The sequence below is a fragment of the Argiope bruennichi genome, chromosome X2 (genome assembly GCF_947563725.1).
Source record: "Argiope bruennichi chromosome X2, qqArgBrue1.1, whole genome shotgun sequence".
Classification (NCBI taxonomy): domain Eukaryota; kingdom Metazoa; phylum Arthropoda; class Arachnida; order Araneae; family Araneidae; genus Argiope; species Argiope bruennichi.
In genome coordinates, this window is record NC_079163.1 from 82,402,421 (window position 1) to 82,426,788 (window position 24,368).

General features: G+C 28.0%; 1 protein-coding gene across 4 annotated transcripts in view; it reads left to right on the plus strand.

Moving 5' to 3' along the window:
• Positions 1–24,368, plus strand: part of LOC129961100 (zinc finger protein castor homolog 1-like) — a 497,172-nt gene that overhangs the window by 444,328 nt on the left and 28,476 nt on the right. For all 4 annotated transcript variants that reach the window (XM_056074923.1, XM_056074925.1, XM_056074922.1 and 1 more), the window contains one exon: positions 20,478–20,818. In XM_056074923.1, coding sequence (XP_055930898.1) covers positions 20,478–20,818 — 341 coding nt within the window. The remainder of the gene's footprint in view (positions 1–20,477; positions 20,819–24,368) is intronic.

The window sequence follows — 24,368 nt, forward strand, 5'->3', positions numbered from 1 at the left end:
CATCTACACCTTTCCTCCAAATTTTGGTTTTTATAGTTTGAATAATTTTTTTTTTTTTTTTACCATGATTGTTATTTCATTTTTTAAAAAACAGGTAGTAAATTAAGTTGAATTAAAATTGACTTTTAGCCTAATAAACCGAGTAATCAACTTATATTAAACTCGTTTCACAAATTTATTTATTTTGGAGCTTAAATTTATTATTTTACTTACTACTTCACTTTATTTTTTTTCACTTCAGGTAATTCTGCTATTAAGAAAGACAAGGAAACACACATTGATATTTTTTAGTTTTTCTTTAGCTTTTACTTATGTTATCCATTTGCAATTTTTTTTTATTTCGGTTGTGTTTTAAATACGGAAGTATTTGTTTTCCATTTAAATATTAATGAGAAACTTCTCAGGAGAAATATTTTTTTAAAAAATAAATAAACATTCTTCCTACATTTCTTTACCTCTTTGTTTTGACAACATTTATCCACTCAATAAATGCTATTATCGACAAGCCTGAGCCTGATTCGCATAACATAATCCCCAATTTCATTCCATCGCTAAATACTTTTGAGAGATGATAAACGATTGCCCTGCAATTAAATCATGATGCATTTCCATCCGAATGCTGATAATGCATTGGAACGAGTGTTATGCATTTTTGAAACATTCACTGTACTTTCGCGATCGCTTTTCGGTTCAGCCTGTGAATGGGCAATAGCAACTTTTCCCAGCCTAGACGCGAACGCAGGAAAAGGGTAACGTTCTAGGGTCATCATCAGATAAATGACTCTTCTCCAATTGCTGTCCTGCGAGACCATCTTCCGTGATGAACTTGCATGCTACTTGCTGCTACTTCATCAGCGGCTGCTTCTCCGACAGATATGCTAATTATTTTCAATACAAGCTCGCTTGACGGGCATGCGTTTCTTCCAATTGCCGCTCGAGGAATTTTCATTTTTTTTTTTTTTTTTTTTTTTTTTGTGGGATGACTACTTATTCCTTTTGTAGTTAGCGAGGGATTTGTTTTGGAGGTAGGCAAATTGGAAATAAAACTTTTTAAGGAATAGGGACTATAAATTTAATTTCTTTATTTATTTCAAAGACTTCTGCATTTCTCAAACTAATGATTACGTTTGCGTTTATGAAATCCCCCCCCCCGCAAGATAAGAATGTTTGAGGAATCATTCGTTTTTAATGAATAGTTTTTCTTTGTGTTACTACTTTTATTGTTTCGTCATTTCTGTTCACTTCTTTTGTCTTCATTTATAATTATTTATATATTTCTTTATCAATAAATATCAAAATACAAAAGTTAACAATTAATATATCTGGTTTCAAAATAACTATGATTTAGTTTCACTTTATTTCATTGTACTTTCTGATGTTTAATTTAACAAAACAATGAGAATTATCATTAAAATATAAATTTGAATATGAGTATCCAGTAATTAAGAATTCACGAAATATGTATCAGTATACTAAAATCATTTATCGAATTTCACTTATCTATGGCTGCTTATTTCCAAATATTTGAGAGAAAGGGAGATGTAAACAACACAGTGCAAAAACATCCTTCAATCTTTAAGTATCCAATTATCCATTCTTTTGGTTCTGAGGGCGTATAAAACATGTGGTAAGAATTTAAATCAAAGCTTACAAAAATGCACAAAAGAGAAAAATGATGAAGCAGTCCGGATATCCCTATTTCTACATTTTCCGTTTGACACCTTTTTAGTTAAACGGAGCACGTAATAAAAGGCAACGCGACATCGCCGGATTGAATTCTATTTTTTCAATGGTATTTTCCATTGTTATTGAAAAATTGCATCACATCTGGGACATTTTAACACTATCTCAATGTTTTCAAAAACAATTGTTTGTCTTCACCTTGCACGTTCCTGGCATTTTCCAAGTCTCCCCCTTCCCCTCCAAATACCATAAAGACTTCCGGTAATCTGTCTATGCCCCTGCTTAACTTTCTTTAAGAACAATCCTCGTTTTTTGGTGATAAACTTATTACCTTCTTTTCGATGTGTTAGGTGTTATTGGCACTTTATACTGGTGTCCTTGTTCGTATTTCTTTTGCATGGGTGCTTTAGCATTAGCATTGTTTCTACAACCTTTCATTAATGAATCGTTTTTGACAGACACAATACCCGGGTGGAAAGAAAAAATGGTCCGTTGATTGCTCGTTTTTAAGCTGAACCGTATATTTAATATCCGGTCACACTACAGAGATTAGCATAACCAAACCCAACTTTTTTATCGTATTCTTTCCGAAAGTATTTTCTAATAGATATTTTAGATTTGAGTGATTATCAAAAAATGACAAACGTCCTTCCCTATTTCCGGTGTTACTTTTGAATGCTAACATAATATAAATTTCTTCGATTATAATATGTGATAGCAAACAGCAGTTTCTCGCATTTATTAATTTTTTGCTGGTTTGAAGTAACTGCTCATTTTAATTTATTCATTACTATTAAAGCTTTTTCTTAATTTTGATAATTTAAATAACAGAATATATTACAAATAACAACTTTGCACACATACGGTGTTAGCTAAATGTTAATCATTTTAAACAAATTCATAAAAAATGTTTACACATTAATTGAACTTTACTATTAACGACATTTTTACATGTGTGTTTTTTACATGTTGTATTCATTAGAGCCCAACAACTTTCGTATTAACATAAAATAAGGAAATGAAAAATTAAATAACAGTATAATATATCTTTCTTAAAATATTTTACAGATAATTAATTTTGGGATATCTTTGATTGCAGAATTATTTTATGCGACTCCGGATAGAATAACAGTTATCAATTTTTGGAAAGTTGTGCATTTAAAAATTTGTAATCCAGTTGGACTTAGATTAAAATACTAAGATTATTATGCTGAAATTTAGCTTGCAGGAAACTTAAAATTTACATTTTGTAAGAAAGAGAAAATAAGATGCATTTTTATGACAATATTTAAATGTTAATTGTTGATTACAATAATTATTTTAAAATCTTCTGTTATATACATATATGTTTATTCAAACACGTTATTAAACTTTTCATTAATAAACATAATAAAATGATTGAAAACTTGGAATATCGAGCCTTTTCTGAAATTGCCTTTTTTTATAAGTCTAAATGGACGTCTGCGAGCTGAATTAAACGGTCGCTCTCTTAAAAAAGTGGTGCTATGAAGAAATCTCTACATCTCCAAAAATAGTAAACATTTCGTAAATCATAAATGTTGAGAATAAACCGACTTACATCTGCAGAATTAAGATTCCATCTTAAAATTTATTTAGTTGTTTTTGTTTTTACGCTACTTCTACGCTTTATTTTTCTTCGTGTAAATGCTGATTCTTGATTTTCCCGTTAAATGAGAAGGAGGGAAAAAAATATTCTCAGTCGCATTTGAAGATAAGGAACATCTGCGGTCGATTTTTTTTTATAGATATCGTCCACAGTAGGGTTGGAATTTGTTTCTTCTTTTAAAAAAGTATCTAATTTGTAAAGCGATCTCTCATGGCAGGAAAGGGTTGAAAGCATAAACAACAAAAAACAAATAAAATCAGCATCAATCATTTCTCACAGCCGTTAAATTAGGAAGAATTAGCATTGCTTAACCGTATTAGTTACAATTCAGCATATGCGTACGCATCTGTTTGGTTAGAATTCCCAGGGAATACGAGGCACAAATTCCTTCAACTACTTTAAAAACATTTTAATCGTTCATGATGAATTATTTTTTCCAATTGCTTTAAAAGATTTCCATTAGATAGATGTAGATGAAACTAGCAAAATGATGTGTGTCAACGATTTTTCATCCCTCTATTAAACTGTTTCTGATTGAAAAAGAATTCGTTTAATGTTAAATACTTCAAGTTAAAATTTTGAATTATTTTTTAATCAAGTTCATTGGATGTGAGGATTATTGGGCCAATCTACTGAGTAACATTTTTTTCTTATTATTATTTTAAAGTGAGAATGGAAAAAAGGAAGAAATCAGAAATTTGTGAACAATGCCTGCTTCAAGTTGAAAGAAAGATTAATTGAAAAATGTCTTTATTCTAATAATATTCAAAATATTAGTATTTATATTCCAGATTAAAAATTTCTAATGTATATTTTCGATACTGATTTATCTGATGTGATTTTGAAACTGACTTTTCGAAAAAATCTTTTCATAAGTTGATTTCGATCTGGAATTATAAAAGAATTGCTAAAAAGAGCCACACTTTTATAATATTGACCTTGAAGTAGTTGTTAAAGAAGGAAGAGTTTTGATGACTTTCAAGTTATTTTCGTCTCTGAATAGGAGTGACGTACAGAACGGATTGATATTACTTGCTGCGACATGATTGAACTGACTTAGGCATGTGCATATTATTTGAAATAGTCACATGCTAAGTATTTTATTCCCTTTTGGGAATGATGGAAAGCTTTTGCGTATAGTTTTGCTTAAAAGCTCTAATTTCAAAATTTTGGTTTCATTTTTGTAGTGGAATTTTCCATTTTAAACAAAATTAGTTACATATTTTTCTTATTCTTGTTCCTGACCTCACCAAGAAAGAAAAAAATCCCATTGCAGCTCAAATTTCATTTTGAGTTCTTTTCTTTCCTTCTGTTCTTTATTGAATTCCTTTATACTGCAGTTTTAAAATTTTCAGGACTTAATTTCTTATTTCAAAAATAATCTCGACTATGTATTACCCTTTTCTTCCCTAAACTGGAACTTGCGATCCTCCCCTCCCCCCCCAATCACACACACTTTTTAAATCGATCTATATTTTTATTCTTATCTTAGGTTTCTCTTGTGTGCTCTTCGCACTCGCCTATTCATCTACATAAAATTCCTGGAATTTTATTTCCACAAAAGTGGTTTTTTTCCTTCAATTTTTGAAATTCCCTCTTTATCACCGATAAAATCAGCAATTGAATCTTCGACCCCTGAGATTGGAGTCAAACTGTGGACCCCGCCCCAAAGACAAAAGACCCTGAGTGTCCAGAAAGAGAAAAAAATAATCAGAAGAGGGGAGGGGGTGCACTCTCTGCTGCTTGTCGAAACAATTCGTCTTTTGTTTGTTCTTTTGTTTTGGAACAAAACTGCGGCCCTCTCTAAGAAACTTCCGCCGCTTGTTCCCGTGAAACTGTTTCGAATCAACAAGCAGAAAACTCGACGCTGTTAATTAGTTGTCTTTCCCAATATTTATAAAAATGCACAACGTCAGCTCCTTTTCATTAGTCTGAGAGAAAAGCTCAAAGAAAACAACTAAAGGAGACTTCGAGAAGGGAGAGAGAGAGAAGAAAAAAATAATAATAATAATTGCTTTAGGGAGGCGAGAGCAAGGGGGTTTACTGAATGAATAAGATAATAATCTCATGTCTTAAATAATGACCGGAAACTGCAAGAAATTCTGTAATATACTGTCTTAGATAAAACTTGACTAATAAGAGAGACCTAGGAAGGGGGGGGGTGCCGAAATAATGAAATGTAAGAGTCTACGTGAAACCGAAACAATGGGCCGGACTGGGCAGAAAGGAGGAGAAAAAAAATTATAATAATAAAAAGCCAACATGAAATAAATAAATAAAAAAAAAAGAACGTCTTTCGTCCCCGTTCTGACATGGCGCCCCGCTATTAGCATGGCTGGAAAAAGGGGGTGTGGGTGCTTTTGACATGTCTCTCTCAGCATCGCGGACGAGTCCATTGTATGAATGAGAAAGGACATTTTCTTTTGTGGAAAATTGCGTTTGTTATCGGGCCCAACAAAATTGTGTATACGTTAGAAAATTAGTTGTGTCACGGAAGAAATACTAATGATTCGGATTTCTAAATGGCCCGGCAAAAGACTTTTAAAAACCTCGCCGCTTCGACGGCCATTGTTAGACGAGCCAAAGCAAACATTAGACTAGAAATCGGAAGGGAAAAAAGTAACAATAAAAACAGGAAAAGAAGCGAAAAAGAACAAAAAAAAAAAAAAAAAAAAAAAAAAAAAAAAATGTTTGCCCTAGAGCGACAATTAATTTTTGTTAATCTTAACATTCGTCGGAGTTCCTCCCCTCCTCCCCACTAGTTCTCAGTTGCTGCAAAACAATACAAGCAAATGAACAGCAGCATTTTCTTTTGTATCCATACATAGCGTTTTTTTTATGTATTGTTTTTCAGGAGGAAAGTTTTGTTGGAATCCCTTTAAGCAAAGTCGTTTTATTAGAATAGACGCTCAGTAATATTAAAATAATAATAAAAAAACACTTCTTTTGTTTTGCGTAATTTGTATAAATCCTTAATTTTCAACCATTTCGATTTAGAATAGTAAACCTTGAACCGAATTTTGCTGATCGTATCTCCCAGTTAAATCATGAAACATTATCTGGCACAGAACTTGACACCTTTACAAAGTTATATTCTCAACAGTCCAATTGATAATGCACGTTTTTCTTTGAATATAAATTCATAAGTGGAGCCTTATGCTCATAAATCAATAACTTATTCAGTTTGCCTTCAACGAAACTTTTAACTAAGAGTGCCCTCTATATTTCTGATTTATTACCTGACATCAGAATGTCAGTACTTTATCGTTCCATCGTATATGTGCGGCACTTTTATTATCAGTAATTCATGTTTAGTAAATTATCAGTAAATTATCAATTTAAAACCAAATACAATTCTTCTTAAATAATAATAAATAAAATGAACGTTAAATTTACATAAATGCCATTTCATTCAAATGTACATTCAAAGCGAAATTATTTTTAACATCCTAAGAATATTTTATAATGTTAATTTATTTTTATAATATACTGAAACACAAAAGATTGAAAAAATAGATGTTCATAATATATTCATTAATTTTTATGTAGACTTGAAAACAATTTTCAGCATTTCCGTTGTTATTTTTGGTGAGAAATTATTATTAAGTATGATTGTTTATCTATTTAAAATTATTTACTTTACAAAAACACACACACAAAAAATGAAAAATCGATGCTCACAATGTATTCATTAATTTTTATGTAAACCTGAAAACAAATGTAAGCATTTGCGTTGTTATTTTTTGTAAGAAATTATTATAAAGTATGGTTGTTTATCTATTTAAAATTCTTTACTTAACAATTTCAGGTTATTTCATATGAAAAAAAAAACAGTTTAAAATAATTCCTGATTAATATAATCATTCCTGGTTATTGCAGAAAATAGTACTTGAAGCACTTTACTTCGTACTCTTCCTGGAGTTAAGAAAATATCTATTGTTATTTATGTATTTGTAGCTCTGGCAGAAAATATAAATATCGTTACTTCGAATAGATAAAAGCAGCAATTCTACGTCTCATTTAAAATAAACAAAAATGGAATGGCTTTTCTTAGAAATCAGTATCAAAAATGTGCTTTTTGATCAGTGAACGTGATATTTCACTCGCACTTATAGAATAAATAACACGGAAAAGAAAACAAAAGTCCTTTCAAAACTAAACTGATTAACTTTCAGCTAGACAGCATTTACATCACAAAATAAATTTTGCCATGCATATGATATTAATATCCAAATTATCAAAAGACTATTGTACGTTAATAATACTGTACTTTCCCACAGTAAATCGCTTATTTTCAAGTATAAAAGTATTTTAATTAGTACATACAAAATTTTTTTAAAAAAAATTTCAAAGAAATAAGTGTATTTAATAATTACCCTTCCATGGTGTGGAAATCCATAGCTGCTTATTCAACCTATTCTTTTATCTTTCAACAGTTATTATAATGGAACTTAATGGAACATTTCACTTTTTAAATTTATCTTATTAAGAAACTTGGGTAAAGTTTACTTAATGCAGTGATTCCTAAAATAAGACTGTTACGGAAATTTCAAATTCGAGGAATCTTTTAGGCAGTTTTTTTTTCCTATCTGTCGGAAAATGTTTATCGAATAAAGCTGCAACATTGCAGTTTTCGGAGTAAACATTTATGGTGAAAAATACAGTGATGCGTTGGTTTTATTTTCAGCTGTTGCGAAACTAGCATTATCGTCTGGTTATAGTTCTGAAATTCTTCTCAATAACAAATAAAATCAGAATAAATTAATTTAAAAAAAAACATATCTAAGGAAAAGTAATTAGAATTAATACGAGAAAAATTTAATTAATTACATTTTCCAAAATTGAAAAGCTCAAGTATCATTCATTGTTTCTTCTATAAAGGAAAATTTCTCTTTGCAATGTTTTTCATTCTTCTTGATTACTTACTCCTCAGTTTAATTAAAATAATGCTATATTCTAATTTCTTGCTTAATCAATTTTTTGCCTCAATTTCATTTATTAATTCGAAACATTTTAATGAATAGTCATTTGAACTTAACAAACATAGCTGTTAACAGTTTTTTATTCATACATGTGTATTAAGTAATTGATATATCATTGACTTTAATTATTTCGAAAGATAATTTCGTATGATACTTGGTTGAATTCATTATCAGATTCAAAATTCAAAATTACCTTGTTCTTGTCCAATATATTTCGCAATCAGTCTGAATATTTATTTAGAAAAACAAACGAAATAAAATTAAAAATTAAGAGGGATTTTTATAATCAAATTTTGGTAAAATCAATTTCTTTTTTTCTGTTAAAAAGCAGAATTTAAATGATTTATGATTATTATCTGTTACCTCTGTAATTAATTAATCAAGTATTGAATGCTGATTCTTTCACTTTTAACGTAAAAAATCAGTTATATAATAATAATTTTTTATCTGCTATTTAAAAATTTGTTTTAGAAATTGTAGTATTTCACAAGACCATTGTAAACTTTATTTATTATAATCCATTTTGATGCTATCTACGACAGTAACATTAATAAAATACTAAGATTGATTAATTAATTTATTATTTAATTAATTTTTACAACTTTTACTTCAACAACATCAAGTGCAGTATCATAATATCATTTTAAACTTGGAATAGATTTTTCTAAATGCTCGTTTTATACTGAATTTGAAACCCATGTAATTATCTAGTTGAAATAAAGCTGATGATGATGATCAGGTATGCTTATACTATGATGTCTTTAATGAATAGATGAATAATTGAATTTTATGAACGTTTTGAAAATAACATTATCCTGCTGATTCAAAATCTTTCATTACTCTAAATCTTTAGACTCTTATTTAGACTACTTATAGATTCTCATCTTAATTTATCTTGTACACTTGATACTAATTTTGTATAAATGTGAATTTTAAAATGATTAGTTATTTCTTTTCATAAGTTATCTATCAGATTGAACAAATATGTATATATATATATAAAATTTGTGTTTTGAGGCAACACGATGGATGTTTTGGTATTGATCTGGTAATATTGAACCTTGGTCAGATGACGAGGATAAACTTGAACCGACACATCCTCTCCACTTTCCATATCACACTATGCTAGCTTTGGAGTACAGCAAGAGCTCCTTAAAAATAAATTACTTCAGACTTAAATGCAGAAATTAATTACTCTTAACATCAATTACATGTGTTAAAAATAAAATTTTGTCCAAATATAATTTTTTTTCAATATTTAAGGATAAAATTCATGACTATTTGTCATACTCAATGCTACAACTGTTTTTTATTTCCGTGCTATCAACTTGATTTATCATTTTATCATTAATTGTAGATATTTTTGTTCTCTGTTTTTATTTTCTTAGAGTACTTTGTGAAAGCTCTACTTAGAGCCAGAGCTCATTTTTTAAAATTATTTTAAGCGTATCTTTTATGACATTATCAACCATTTTCGGTTCTAATCAGACAAATTGGAAAAACTCTTAAAAATCGAATAATTTGAGTAAAAATATTCCTTCTGGCATTTCAGAATTTCAGTCAAATTTAAATTAAGTTGTTAAACATTTCTGTCGCATGTAGCTATTTTCATATTCAATAAATGATGTCTGTCTCCATCTTTTCTAATAACGATAGTATTTCAGAGTATGGAGAAAAAAAAATCTTGAAAAAACATCTGTTTTTTTTTTTTATTTCCTTTTTTTATTTTTTTTTTTCTTCAACTGATAATTGTCTATATTATTCTGAAGCCACGAATGTGTCTTGCGGTTCTATTAAAAAAAATACGTAATTAACCTCTGAACTTTTGAGAACAAAGTATAATTAAGTTTTCTATCGTTAAAATCAAGGATCGGGTATGTCGTTTAGTTATTATATCAAGTATTTCGAAACCGGCAACGATTGTTGTTGACAGAAGCCTTTTTTAAAACAATTGGCGAAAAAAAGTGTCCATCGAATATAAACTCCTAATTGTCTTGCAAATGAAAGATCATTATCTTATACTATGTCAAAAGAGTCTTATTGTGTTAAACGGATTTCAATTTTGTTAAGCAACTCAGGTACCCGTCTTTTCTCCTCAGAATTGCTGGCTTTCAGACCCTGCTGGATTTTAAAGCAGAAATGTCAAGGATAAGTCCGCATGAATACACATTCAGCTCCCCTTTCACGGAATAAATGAATAAAATAATCGGAGGGGGGCATTCATTCTTTTACGTATCTACTGATCATTAACTTTCCAGTTAAGGTTTATACATATTAGTTGAGATTACCCCTCCACCCTTCCTCAAATAAAATTCTGACTTGTTTTTGTATCTTTGTGCCATTATAATAATAAAGGTTTCACCGCTTATATTTTAAAAACGTTTTAACATATTTGAGATTAAAGCCATCTGTAATCGAATCCTTTTTGTTTAAAAAAAATTTTCGCCATGCCTTTGTGTTAATTATTTTCATTTTTTCCTCTAACTTTATTTTTTTCCGTCTATCTGTTATCAAGTTATCACATTAGAACCTAAATGAAAAACAAAAATAACTTTGAGTTTTAAGATTCTGAATAATATTCAAAGATGAATGCAAACATTAATTTGTTTGTGAAAAGACCTTTAAAAAATTGAAAAAAAATCAGATGAAATACAGAATTTTTTAAATATTTTCACGTGTTGTGATAAAAATATAAGATTTTCTTTATTATATAAAATAATTTTTTGTACTGATGAAATATTTTGTTTCCCTGTTTTGCTTATTATATTCCTAATTAAAATTGGGTAAATCTAAGTACTTGACAGTTAAGTTACACCTATAAAAAGTCTCTTAACGTGCCGGGAATTGTAAATAATAAGCCTTAAGAATGTTTTAATATCTTTAAAAAATAGTTCGTTTTAAAAAATCGGCTTGTACTGCAATTTGACAAAAAAAAAGCCGACACTTCTTGAAATGTTTACGTTTAAAGTCTTTTCAGAAGAGAAAGTCATTTTTGCGATCCTAATTTCACATAAAAATTTCTATTATGACTTAAGAATTAAGAAATAAATAAACAAGAAAATGAAGTTTTAATTTACATATAAAAAAACGACGAAATTTGATTGTGCGGCTATTTTCAAAGAATGTCTTACGCCAGAATGATTTTCGCAACAATTTTTAGTTATATATAATAAAGAATCTACAGAAAAAAGGATTTATAAAACATTTTGGTGACCACAATCTTGTTCTAAGTGTCTCTGCTATGGAATAGGTTTTTTTAAAAAAAGAAGCATTATTGTAAGCGATTCAAATTAGTTTTTGGAGAAAGTAATATTTATGCCCAGTTTTGTAGCTACAAAAATAATTTCAAAATTTCCTACCAAACACCCATTTAATCAAATAACAATATTAAATAATATCCTAATAATTAATTGCTCTTTGACTCGAAGTAGCCCAGTTTTCTAGAAAATGAATCGAGTTCTCCTTGCTTTAATGTCGTTTAAAGCATTTAAAACATTATTTCAGCTGCGTGATCATAAAGCAGAATTTGTAAATTTATAATATAAGTTGGCTTATTTAAGTATCGAGACAGAAACAAGACATCCGTCAGGCTGGGAAGGTTGCAGAAATCTCTGTAGACATGGAGGCGGGAAAAAACTGCACATTGTAACACATAGTCAATGATGAGTAACTTTAACTCTACGAAAGAAAAGTACAAGAGCTGCCAGTGCATTAAAGAGCTTACAGATAAATAAATCTAGAGCGACGTAGCTCTTTCAGAAAAGGCTATCTTGATATACTGTTGAGAAACGAAAACAAGAGTTAGAAAAAAATTGAAAAGGCAAAAGGCAACAGTGTCCCCCGCCCGTTAAATGGCAGTTTGAGGCATGGTTTGTATGGATGGGGCAAGGCGCTACCATTAAATAAAACCCGTTCTTTGTCTCTCTGCCAACGTGAGAGAGGGGCATACCGGAGTATTTCTTAATATAGTGCCTTTACTGTTGTCTCAATGCATTGTTAAAATGGTTTTGAGAATCACCCTTTTGGCCGTGGACCAAACTTACAACAGTAGCTTTCCACTTTTATCTAATAATGCATTCAAAAATCTGCTGAAAGGGCTCGAATTTGGGGACCTGTTATAAAAATAGAACTTTTAGCAGATTCTACGCATCGCTCAGTGTCAGTCAGTTCAATTTTTTTTCACGAAAATTTGGGTTTTATTTTTTATTATTCGCTTGCCATGCATTTTGGGGAAATCTTAAAAATAACAAGGATTATAATGGATTTTATTTCAATGATTTCTTATTTTGAAATTCAGCCTCTTCAATGAATAACACGGAAGAACAAATCGTTTATTACGCTGCATTATATAGCCAAAAATGATTTGGAAGTCAACATTACTTTTTATGGATAATTTTTGAAAGTGGAATAGTTTGGCACTGTGTGTTCTTAAACAAGATCATTTGAATATTCCATATTTGATATTGTTATTTGTAAATTATAAGTAATTTCATTTGTTACAGAATATAGATAATTAAGTTGTTGTTATTTTTAAAATAAAATGTGATTGAATTGTTGTCTTCTTTTAAATACAGTTCTTTATTTTGCTTGACAGAATATATAAAAAAGGAAAAGATTCCATTTGAAATATTTGGAAATTTAAAAGATAGTTCTGCATAATATACCTGTCAAACCACTTGTTTCTTTCATAGAAAAACGAAGCTTAAAGTCCTTTTTGATTAACACTTTTTTACTCTAATGTATGAAAATGTATGAAATAATTTATTAATAATGAGAAATGTATGAAATAATTTAATTTAAGATTTATTTATATCATGATTTTAATCCACTTGAAATAATTGAATGATATTTTTTGTTTTATTTTGTATTTTATCCTTCTAAAATTTCTTAAGCATTATTTCAAAGGAAAATGCTGCATTTTAAAGAACAATACGTATAGTATATGTTTTCAGTTAGAAATAATGCTCAACTATTTTTCATCAGCCGTTAATCACACAATAAAAGAACAGAAAGTTTGTACTAATGTTTTTGATTATTTAATATAAATCTTTGTTTTAATAATATGTTTTTTTATCTTTATACATGAATCTTTGTATTACATATCAATCCTTTTTTTTTTAACTCTTTTCAAGAAGGCAACCGAAAATCTAACTCATGCGCTCTATTTAGAAATAGTATAATGCACAGAAAGACCAGCTTTCTTAAAGAATAGGAACCCAATTCGAGTCAGAACAAGATCTAAAAAAGAAATGCATTATTAGATATCCGGAATATATACAAAACGTGTTCTATTCTTGTTAATAATGAGTACACATTATCAGATAAAGAGAATACAAATTACAATCTACCCTTTCAATCAATTTTGGACCAAAGCTTATTAATTATGTGCGAAAGTTGAAATGAAAGTCAAGCTTCTTTCCGTGTAAATCTAGATCCTTAATGAACAGTAAGCTGCTATTCACCGACAAATTGATTAAGCAGATTTCAAACAATACCACACTTTATTAAAGTAAACAATCGATCTTTTTTGATAAAACTTTTTTGTTTCCTTTTGATAATTTTGTATCTATAATCAACTTTCATATAAATACTGAAGGCAACTGGAAATGAATTAATCGTATGCAAAATTAAGAATGTTTGAATCCAAACAGTTGAGCTGATCTTTGAAAGCGCTTTCTTCCTGAAACTTCATTTTTATCCGAAAATATCATTTAGAAACTCCAAATGCTACACAAAAAAAATATTAAATGATAAATCAGTTTATAAATCTTTTTTTTTTTTTTTTTTGCTAAAAATTGCTGTTGCTTAAAATCTTACACACGCTCTGAATATTACTTAATCTGATGCCTTATCGAATTTTATTTATGAATCTGATACACTATCCGGTTTTTTGCAACTTCAAAATTCGTCTATTTGACGCCATAGGAGATTCAATAGATAAATTTTATACGATAAACTCAGTTTTCTGATGTTGGTTGAATTATAATTTCAGTTATTGTGGGCTTGTAGAAATATGCATTTGTATGCTTTTTCATGTTAGAAAATGGATATATAATTCCTTAAAGCCGATTATTTGAGTAGCTAATTAATCGAAGCTATTGCTGTATTTGGATCTGAGTCCATATTTTGTCCTTTGTATTTTAACGTTTCTTGCAGACACTACATCTGATTTCAGATATTTAAAAGTTTAAAATACCGTTTCTTGAAGGCTATTATACTACTGGTACACATTTAAATACTTTTTGATAGCCACTTTGCATCAAAAGCACTTTCATAATATATGCTTTATTACAATTATCGTTATCAAAGAAAAAGAAAAAAATGTGCGTAATGTTTTTGATAATTTAAATCTTAATTAAAAAAAAATTTATGAAATGTAATTTTAGGTGTTTTTTTACATATTCTAAAAATACCTTGTTTATTATACCGATTTTATTATAAAGGTATTTAATTTTCATTGATATTTCGCGCTATTAAAAAAAATGGAAAATAATTTCAGAATGCCCTTTCTTTGAAAACATTTCCTTTCATATCTGACCTTCACTTTCATTGCTAGTTTAGTTGAGCAAAACATACTTTTATTTTAGATCACAAGAATAGCATCGTACTTCTTTTTAATATTTTTCTAAAAGTTTTTATTTCAGTTTTTTATGAAAGAAAGGACATTTCTTTTTATTTTTCCCACCTTCGGCATTAACAAAAATATTTTCGTTTGTCGCTGACTCTGATAAATCTAAATTTAGTTCCCTTCTAAGCGCAGAGCATATTTTTTAAAGCTTTGTCTTTACACTCCAAAAAAGAAAAGCGACCTCTTTTTAAACATTTGTTTTCATCTCTTCATTGGACGCTTTTTAAGTATCCATCTTTAAACACCTGCTACAAACATTTTTTGGCTGTTTATATTTTTCTCCGTCTGTAAGCCTAATTTTCAAATGCTGTATGCAATTACATACTAATGAAGTTGTGTCTGTAAATTATAGAGATAGAATATTTTATCCAGAGAAAAACTTCGAAAATTTGAATAATTAAACAGTGAATCGATTCCGGTTTAGCGGTTTTCGAGATATTTGGATTGCTGAACTAAAACATGCTAACATAATTTATTATAATTGCTTTGTTGGAATCAGTGAGAAACACTACGAATTTATAGAAGGCATTATATTTTTTAACCATGAAAATTTTGAATTATTGATTATGATGTATTAATCTGTAATAATAATACAGGGATGCATTTTTTATATAAATATGTAATTCTTAACTGAAGGTTTTTTTTAAGTAAAACTCCCGATGTATTAACTTCCGGATTTACTAATAAAATTAGAAATAGTTTACACTGATTTTTCATTTTATTTAGAACAATAAGTCCTTCTCAAATAATGTGTTATTGGACTCTTTTCATCGCAAATCAGAAAAGTAAAATTTTTTGGATGACTAAACTTTCGACAGAATTTAGGGAAATTCAATAAATTGTTAAATATCATCAGCAATAGCTGATTTTTTTTAGGCGAACTCTATTTAAAATAATAACAAAAACTCTTTGTTATCTTTCGAATTGTTTAATATCTTTCATTTATTTAGCGGTGTAATTGTGCGCCATTGCACCTTCTGCAACGATGGCAGAAACAACCAAATTTACATCCAATCTTAATATACCAATAAACTTGAAATAGTTCAGCTAAACTTTTTTGTTATAGTAATGTACACATCGTGCAAATAGAATTTTCTGAAACTATTTTTGTGTATTAATTCTTGCAAGATGTCCTCAAAGAAACTATAACCAAAATATTCCCTGAAAACTTATAGATAAAATTTCGTTGATAAATGTGTCAAAGATAAGTTTATTCTAACAGTATTAAATCTACTTATAAGTAATATCTAGTATTGGTTCCTGAAATGTAGACTTATTGTAAAGATGTGCAGAAAAAATTTCAAAAATCCATACATGAATTTTTGAAAATTGCGTATTTTTCTTGAGATACTATTGCTAATTATTTTAAATTTAATTTCAAAAGTATAATTTGCATTTCTCTACAATTATTTGAAGCAGTCTATGTTAACATTTTAATATTAAATATATTTATTCCGATTTAATTACTCATGCTCACAAATTAGTCTTAAATTATACGGAAAGCCTGAAAATATTTCATTTTCCAAAAGTAAGTTAATTCAAAATGAGGAAAACAATTCTTATTTTCTAGACTCTTTTGTTTTCACATATTTTCCTATTTCCACACAGGATTTGTATGAAATAAAAGCATTGACCTCAAAACGAAATGTGAATTTTTGGGATTGAAGTCTGGCTTCTGCAGTCACCCATGAAAAATCAATATTTAATCTGTTATACTTAATCCGAATCAGTTAATTCACTCAGTATTTAATCACTTAAAATATTGAATTGTGTATAAAATCTGTAGCTTCATTTTAAGAAATTTCTGAATTGACTTGATATGTTGAAGCTAATTGGTGTGCGTTTTGAAACATACATACATTATTAAAGATATGGGCTTTTCTTTTGACTTTTAGTTACTACTTTTGCGTGAATAAAACTTTATGACTTTTTTTAATTCGTCTTTGTAACTTAATTCACAAATGAATGGTACGGTTCCCGATTACTGTAGGTTAATGTGGAACAGATGCATGGTATTTAGGACAATTGAATAGTTTAAAGTTCTCTTGCGTAAAGAATTTCGTGACAAAGTCAGTTAATATATTTACAACCTTTCTGTTGCAATTCGGCTCATCTAGATGGTATTTACTTTATGTTTTGCGAATTTTAACGATGTTACAAAAGTTCATATGAATTTTAACTTGGAATTCTTTTGTGTGCGCATATCTTGTACATATTTTGCGAGTAAAAAAAAAAAAAGATTACCCATGGAAAATCATTTCTTCGCTTTTTATTGAATCAAATTTTTCCACTACTGTAAAACTGTTAAGAAAAGGATTGAGTTATTAAATTTTGTTAATTATGTTGAACGTTCCTCCCTCAGGGTTGTAATAAAAACTGACCAAAACAATACTATGTTATGGTATGAGGAAGTATAAACTATTTGATGCAATTCTTTTCTAATAACTTTGAAAATATTTTTTATTGAAAACAGTCATGAGTAAATTTCACTAATAAAGCAACTTATGTTAGGAAATTATTTGTGCTTAAATATATTTAAATTATTTATAGGATTGATTTTAAAATTAAAGATAATGAAGTTACTGCAACGGTGGTGTATATAGCTATCGTGCTTCAGCGCCGTTTACATGTTAGCCAGCAACTTTTTAAAGGCGAAGAATGTAGAGTTAATACGAATACCATGAATCAGCATACGAAGTTATGTCGTTAAATATTACTCTTAGTAACACCTTTCAGGAGCTAAAAAAATTCTTTACTCAAGTCTTTTTTTTTTCAACTTTCATAATTGTTATTTACTTTCATAATTGTAATTAAAAATTACAGAGTTCGATTAAAATTTCAACCGCAGACCTTTAGAATTTTGAAGAATACATTACATGTTGTTTTGCTGAATGTGAATATAATTAATTACGCATTTATATTTATGTTTGTTTCTGAAGGCTAAATGAAACATGGAAGCATATTTACATTTTTGTGTTTGTGAAGGAGGAGGGGGGGGGGAGGAGCGACTTCTTTAAGAGGTACCATAGTCATAAGATCGGCTTCGTCTGAAAAAGTATTTTTGTTTTGTTTCCTTGTTTCTTGTCATCAATTTTTAGACTTAAAAAGCTTTAGATGCAATACTTTAATTTTTATAATCAGATTATGCTTATATGGTAACAATTATACCATTGATTTGTGAATAAAATAAAATAAAGAAATTTCATTTGAAAAGTTGCTCAGATTCTTAATATCATACTTTTAATGTGGATCAATTATGACTTGCTTAAACCTTCGTTCCGACCCCTTGTGGATTTTAAAATATCTTTAATTTTTATAGCCACTAAAAATAGGGTATTATTGGAAAAATTAATTAAATATAGCTTTTAGAAATTCATTTGCAACCTTATTCATTGTGTTAGTATTGAAAATTTTTTATTTTTGAGACCTTATCTATTTTTTTTTAGCTTACTCCTAGAAAAAATAATAATTTTACTGTGCTTGTCTTAGAATATACGATTTATTGTAAATTAATTTAGTAACTGGTTAGTTATCAGTTACCACTCGGTGCCACCGTATATTCCATATATTTGTGTTTTTAGCTCCAACGTCTTATATTTCACAATATTTAATTTTTTTTTTTTCATATTCATTTCATTTTTCAACCAAATTATTCAGCATAATAAAGAAATATTATAAAGTTATTAAAAATTCATGAATTGATATTTAAAATATGAAAGGAAAAGACATAATTAATCTAAAAATAATAAGGGGTGACATCAAAGTAGTGAAGCTCTAAAAATAAATTAAGAAAAGTAAGATCAATACTATGAAAGTTTTCGAAATATCATCTAATTGGAAAATATGTAATCCGATTTCTGTATCTGGTTATATCCGTAGTTTCATATTTATTAATTTATTCTTTTGAAATAGAACTTAAATTGCTTTTCGTGCATTTGTTCATCATCATTTTGTTATTTTCTATGATTATTACAAAATATATATTGTTCTTTCTGGAAAGTATTTTTCTAATGTTTTGAGAATTCAAAATTCAAATCAAATAATGGTAATTTAAACTATGAATATCTGGAACGCATAATTCAAAAACTTAAGCTTTATTTAAATTAATGTTCAACGCTCAATTTTCATTCTGTTCATAATTATATATTTTTCATGTTTTGAACAATGGATCTGTAGTTCGCTACTAGATGGCGCCACTACCTAAACTCTTGGTTTCATTTGGTTTTTTTTTTTTCATCTTCTGCTCCTAATTCAAATTTTAAATTTCTCTTCGTCGTACACTTTTATTACTGTCGAAGTCGATTGTTGTTGAGAAATATGTGATTGTATATGTTAAAGATTTAGCAAAAATATTATTGAACATACATCGAATTAACCGCAAATAAGTTTTTGTTCTGTGAATACATGTTGAGATAATCTTTTCGGCATTTTATTTTTATACTATATATTTTTATGAAGATTTGATTTTCGACTTTTTTACATGTTATGTCTTACATGAAATTAAAAATGTATTTGATTAACAAATACTATATGTTTTTCAATTCAGCTATTTGCTGCTGTATTTACAAATATGTATTTATAATTTATGACACAGGATAGTTCTTAAATAGGGGAATGGTTAATTATGTCGAAAAGGTATTGACCATTTCTTTATTTTTTTTATTAAATATGATTGGAATGCATTATTAATGTATAAAAACTTCTGCTTTACAAATTTAAATAGTGAATTATTATATGTTTATGAAACCTTTCTTGTGGATGCAGTTTTTTAGTATACTTTTACTTTAGTGGATTTTGCATTTCTTCATAATGCATGACTACTATCCTTTCTGCCTTCCACCTTTTTAAAACTACATAGAAAACTTATTGTCAAAGAAAATGCGGTATAATTTTATTGTGAAAATTTATGTGTTGAAAGACAGTATAGCCCTTTAAGTTGTTTCATATGACAGTTAAAAAAAATGCAGCATTTCTTAGTTGGTTTTGTAAATAAAATAAATTTATGTACTTTAAGAATGAATTTATTACTTATTATTAGTTATTGAAAAATTATAATTTAGTTCTATACTAATTACATTTGTACTGAATAAAAGCATTTAAGATGTAACAATTATTATATAGGTGTTTTCTTCCCCCCCCCCCCCAATGTTTTGAGAGTTTAGAAAAATGCTTATCTTATTTTTAAGTAGACTCAATACTAATTATAATAATGATGTCTTACCAAGCAAACCTTTTTATATGAATGCATATTTTCTGAAACTACTTGGGAAAATTTATCTGTAAAAACAGTTTTACCTATCGCTGTAACTTAATAAATTACAGGAGGGAAATTACATAACAAAATGGATTTTGTTTACAAACTCATCTTTTAAAAGTACACTACATAGATACTGGAATGTTTTACTGCATGAATTATGATAATATAAACCAGTATTTACAGCATTTAAAGAATTGATTACTATACTTAATTTCGTGATGACTTAATCAAACAGTCCCATGAATATAAAAAAGATTTTGTTCCTTGTTAACTTTTTTAATCTTTTTTTTTTTTTTACAGGGAAATTGATAGAATCATCTCAGCAGTTCAACCCTGCAAATCTCGCTTCTCTTGGGGGCTATCCACCATCAAGTACCACTTTGCAGCTCATTCAACAGCAGGCAGCGCAAGTTGAAGCAATCCACCAAGCTCGTCTAGCCTACCAGTATTCAAAGGATTCTACAAACCACTTCATGGAAAATGCTTGGTCACAAGTATCTGATCATAATAATGTCCCAAATATTTCTCAACAACTTCAAAATACAAATGAAAACATGCTGGAATCTCTTAGAGCAAAGATGATGAATAATGTCTCTAGGATGACTTCAGGCTCTACAAATAACATCATTCCAAATTCACAGGTATCCTTTCAACTAATATATTGAATTCATTTTAGTTTCAGATTATTAGACAAAAATTGCTGTGAGTTATGCATAAAAAATAGCATAACTCTTAAGCATTAATGTGTTTTTAAATAAAATTTTCCACAAAGAAAATGCATATATGAGGTTTAATAGAAATGTGAAGTTCATGTTATTAATCTTTTGATATATTAATTATGTGTTTAAAAATTGGGCCATAGTTTCATCTGAGAGCCAAGAAAAGTTGAATTATTAGATTTTTCTGTAAATTTTGTATAATTTCTGTTATCTTTTATTCCATTGATATGCATTAATATAAAGAACAAACACATTCAAGAAGAAATCAGCAAATAAGTAAACTATGTTTCCATATTGCATAAAGATTTCTATAAAAATAATTGGAGGCAATTATAACCTATACATTCGAATGATCTTAGTTTACTAACGTTTCAACTTCATTTTTAAAATCATATGAGAGAATACCTTTGATGCAGATAAGTTAAAAATATTTTGTATTAATAATTATAACAAATGAAACACATACTTGTTAACAAGTTAAGTAGTATAACATGTAGTAGTAAAGGTACCTTTTATTTTACAAATACATCGAAGAATTCCTTTGTGTTGTTTTAAATGCAATATCTAGTTTAATTTACTGAAATCAGTGTGTATAATGCTCTAGTTGTATGATAATTAAACTGTGTGTCTTCTAATAAATATTGTCTGACACTGTACTCTAATATGACATTCTTTTACATCCTACTAGATGCATAATGAATTCTAAAATAGAATAGTAAAACTCTAAGTCTTAATGTGTTTTTGAATAAAATTTACCTCAAAGAAAAACACGTATATGAGGTTTAATAGAAATGTGAAGTTGTCATAATGAACATGATTATATTATGTCAGCACAAAGAGACTTCATTATTAAATCAGCAGTGAAGAATATCTTCACCTAATGTGAAATAAATAGAGTTTTACTGTAAAATTACAGAGTAATGGAGATCTTAAAAAAGATTAAATTTATCTTGAATTCTAAAAATTTTCAATAATTTGTATATTTATTTATTGGCTTTTTGCTTATTTGAATTAATACTATCAAATTGAAAGTATAAGAATGCAATGCATTCAAATTTGTGATTTAAAAAAAATGTTGTTAGGAGGTACTTATAATTGCTCACTGACTAATCTGGAATCGAAGTTTATTATTTAATACGTATGATATTATTGGTGTGGTTTAAAAGTTAGTTGAGTAGATCTTCGCTTTTAGATCTTGTTTGTCATCAATCCATTGCAGAAATACTTGTAAATTTTTTTAAAATTAAAAATTTTGAATATTATATAACTTGTTTCCAAAAAATACAATAACCTAATAAAAGCAATCAAATTATAATTCTTAAGATATGCTTTATTAATTATTAATTTGATCTGCTTCATTAATTATTAATTTGATCTCTCTTTTTGTCTTCTCACTGATTCTTGATTATTTAAGCTAGAATCTTTACTTCACTATTCTTCCTAACATTATATTTCTATTTGTATATATATTTCCACATTTTTAATATTCATCATTACATCTTGTGGTATGGTCTCAACTTTGGAGTCAGAGTTCTTTCCATTTGAAATGCAATTTCATCAAATATTGCCATATTTGTGGATTTTTATTCATTAAACTCAACATTTAAAATCAAATATATTTCTGGTGTGATGCGGAATTTTGGAGATTGGGTGCAAGATTAAGTGTTGTCCTCATCAGCCAACCATAGTTCAAAATTATGAGATGCATTCCAAGTGCCCCATACTTTTTTTCATAAATTAATGCTAATATAACTAAATTAAACTGATTATCAGTTTCTTGCATGTCTTTTTTAATTGATTAAAGTTGAAAACCTTTTTCTGATTCCTCCTGATATTGTATGAAATATATATTCATTGTATACAGTACTAAAATTCACTTGCAATTATAGTTTCATAATCCATATACTTTAAAAGCTCATTATATGGAATGAATAATTTGCTAATCTTCATTTAATTTTTGATCAGTAATGAATTCCCAACTTGGCAGCTTGGCCAAAAGGAGACACTACCAGGTCAATTGGAAGAATTCCATTAGTCTATTGATAATAAATCAATTTGTAAAAAAAAAAAAAAAAAAAAAAAAAAAAATGTATTGGAGATAATGTTAACAATTTATCATGTTTAATTGGTCAGGTTCCTTTCTACTTCATCTGTTATTATAGTTTTTATAAACACTTAGTGCTGCTGAAATAGCGTTGTGTGCAAAGATGGATGCTTCAGAATCATGAGTCATAATAAATTATAACTTATATTTTCACGAAGTCACTAAAATAAAAAAGTGAATCTAAAATAAATTATTTGCATGCTGATTAAGTTAAAAATGTATTGAATTATGAAGCTAATTTGATCAGTTCATTAACAGAGTCCTGATAATGTACAGTGCCTAGGGCTGTAAAATGCCTATATCTACCTCTGTTTTTGATCACAACAAAGGAATCATTTAATAATTAACAATTGATACATTCTGGCCCATAAATGGTTTTAGTGTTTAGAAGAATTGCATTTGTGACTTATAAAATTCAACAATTTGAAAAAGAATGTTTTGAGTAATTTTTCTGGGATTCAATTAAATTTTAATTCTGTTCATATGAATTTCATGCTTCTTTATTTTTATGAATTTGATTTGTTTAATAATAAAATTGTTCGTTGCAGTAATGATGATGTAGATTAAAATTATTTGTTAAAAATGTGCATATGTGCATGCACCTATCATATTTTGTACAGGGTTTTCTTTTTATTATTAGGTATGTTACAAATATTTTATTTCTTTTTATAGAAAGTAAAATTCAAAATTTAGGAAAGTCTTTAACTAAGCTATGATAATTGAAAAGGTTCCTATCCCCTAATGACATTTAATTTGACTTGAATTATTATTATTATTATTACTTTTTTAAAGATAATCTTTATTTTTGTCTATCTCATCATCTAAAATCATTATCCAAAAATTGATGGTAGTTTTCAATTTTTATTTTTTAAATAAAATTTCAAAATTGAAGAAAATTATAAATGTAATTGTTAATTATAACACATTTCTGTAATCGAATTTATTGAAAATAAATATGGTATTTCTAATTTTTTAAAGCAGATATAAAATGTATGTGAAAGAAAAAATATTGTGCTAAACAGAAAAAATAAATAAATAAATAAAATAAAATAAGAAGAAAAAAGAAATGGTAAAATATAAAACACTTCCTAATCTGTGAGAATTAGGAAGTATATAAAACTTTTTTAAAAATGTGGTACGAAACACTAAATATATATTTATATGATATCACATTACATATGGTTCATTAGAAATTATTAGAAGTTAAATTTATTTTATATCTAAATTTTTCAAATATTTATATCTTTCGATGTATTTATTCTCTTCCCAGCTCATGAAGGCACCAGTTTATTCAATTATTTCTTCAAATCTAGCAATAACATTACTTATTAATATCTAATACATAATTTAGAGTTGAGGATTGAGCCT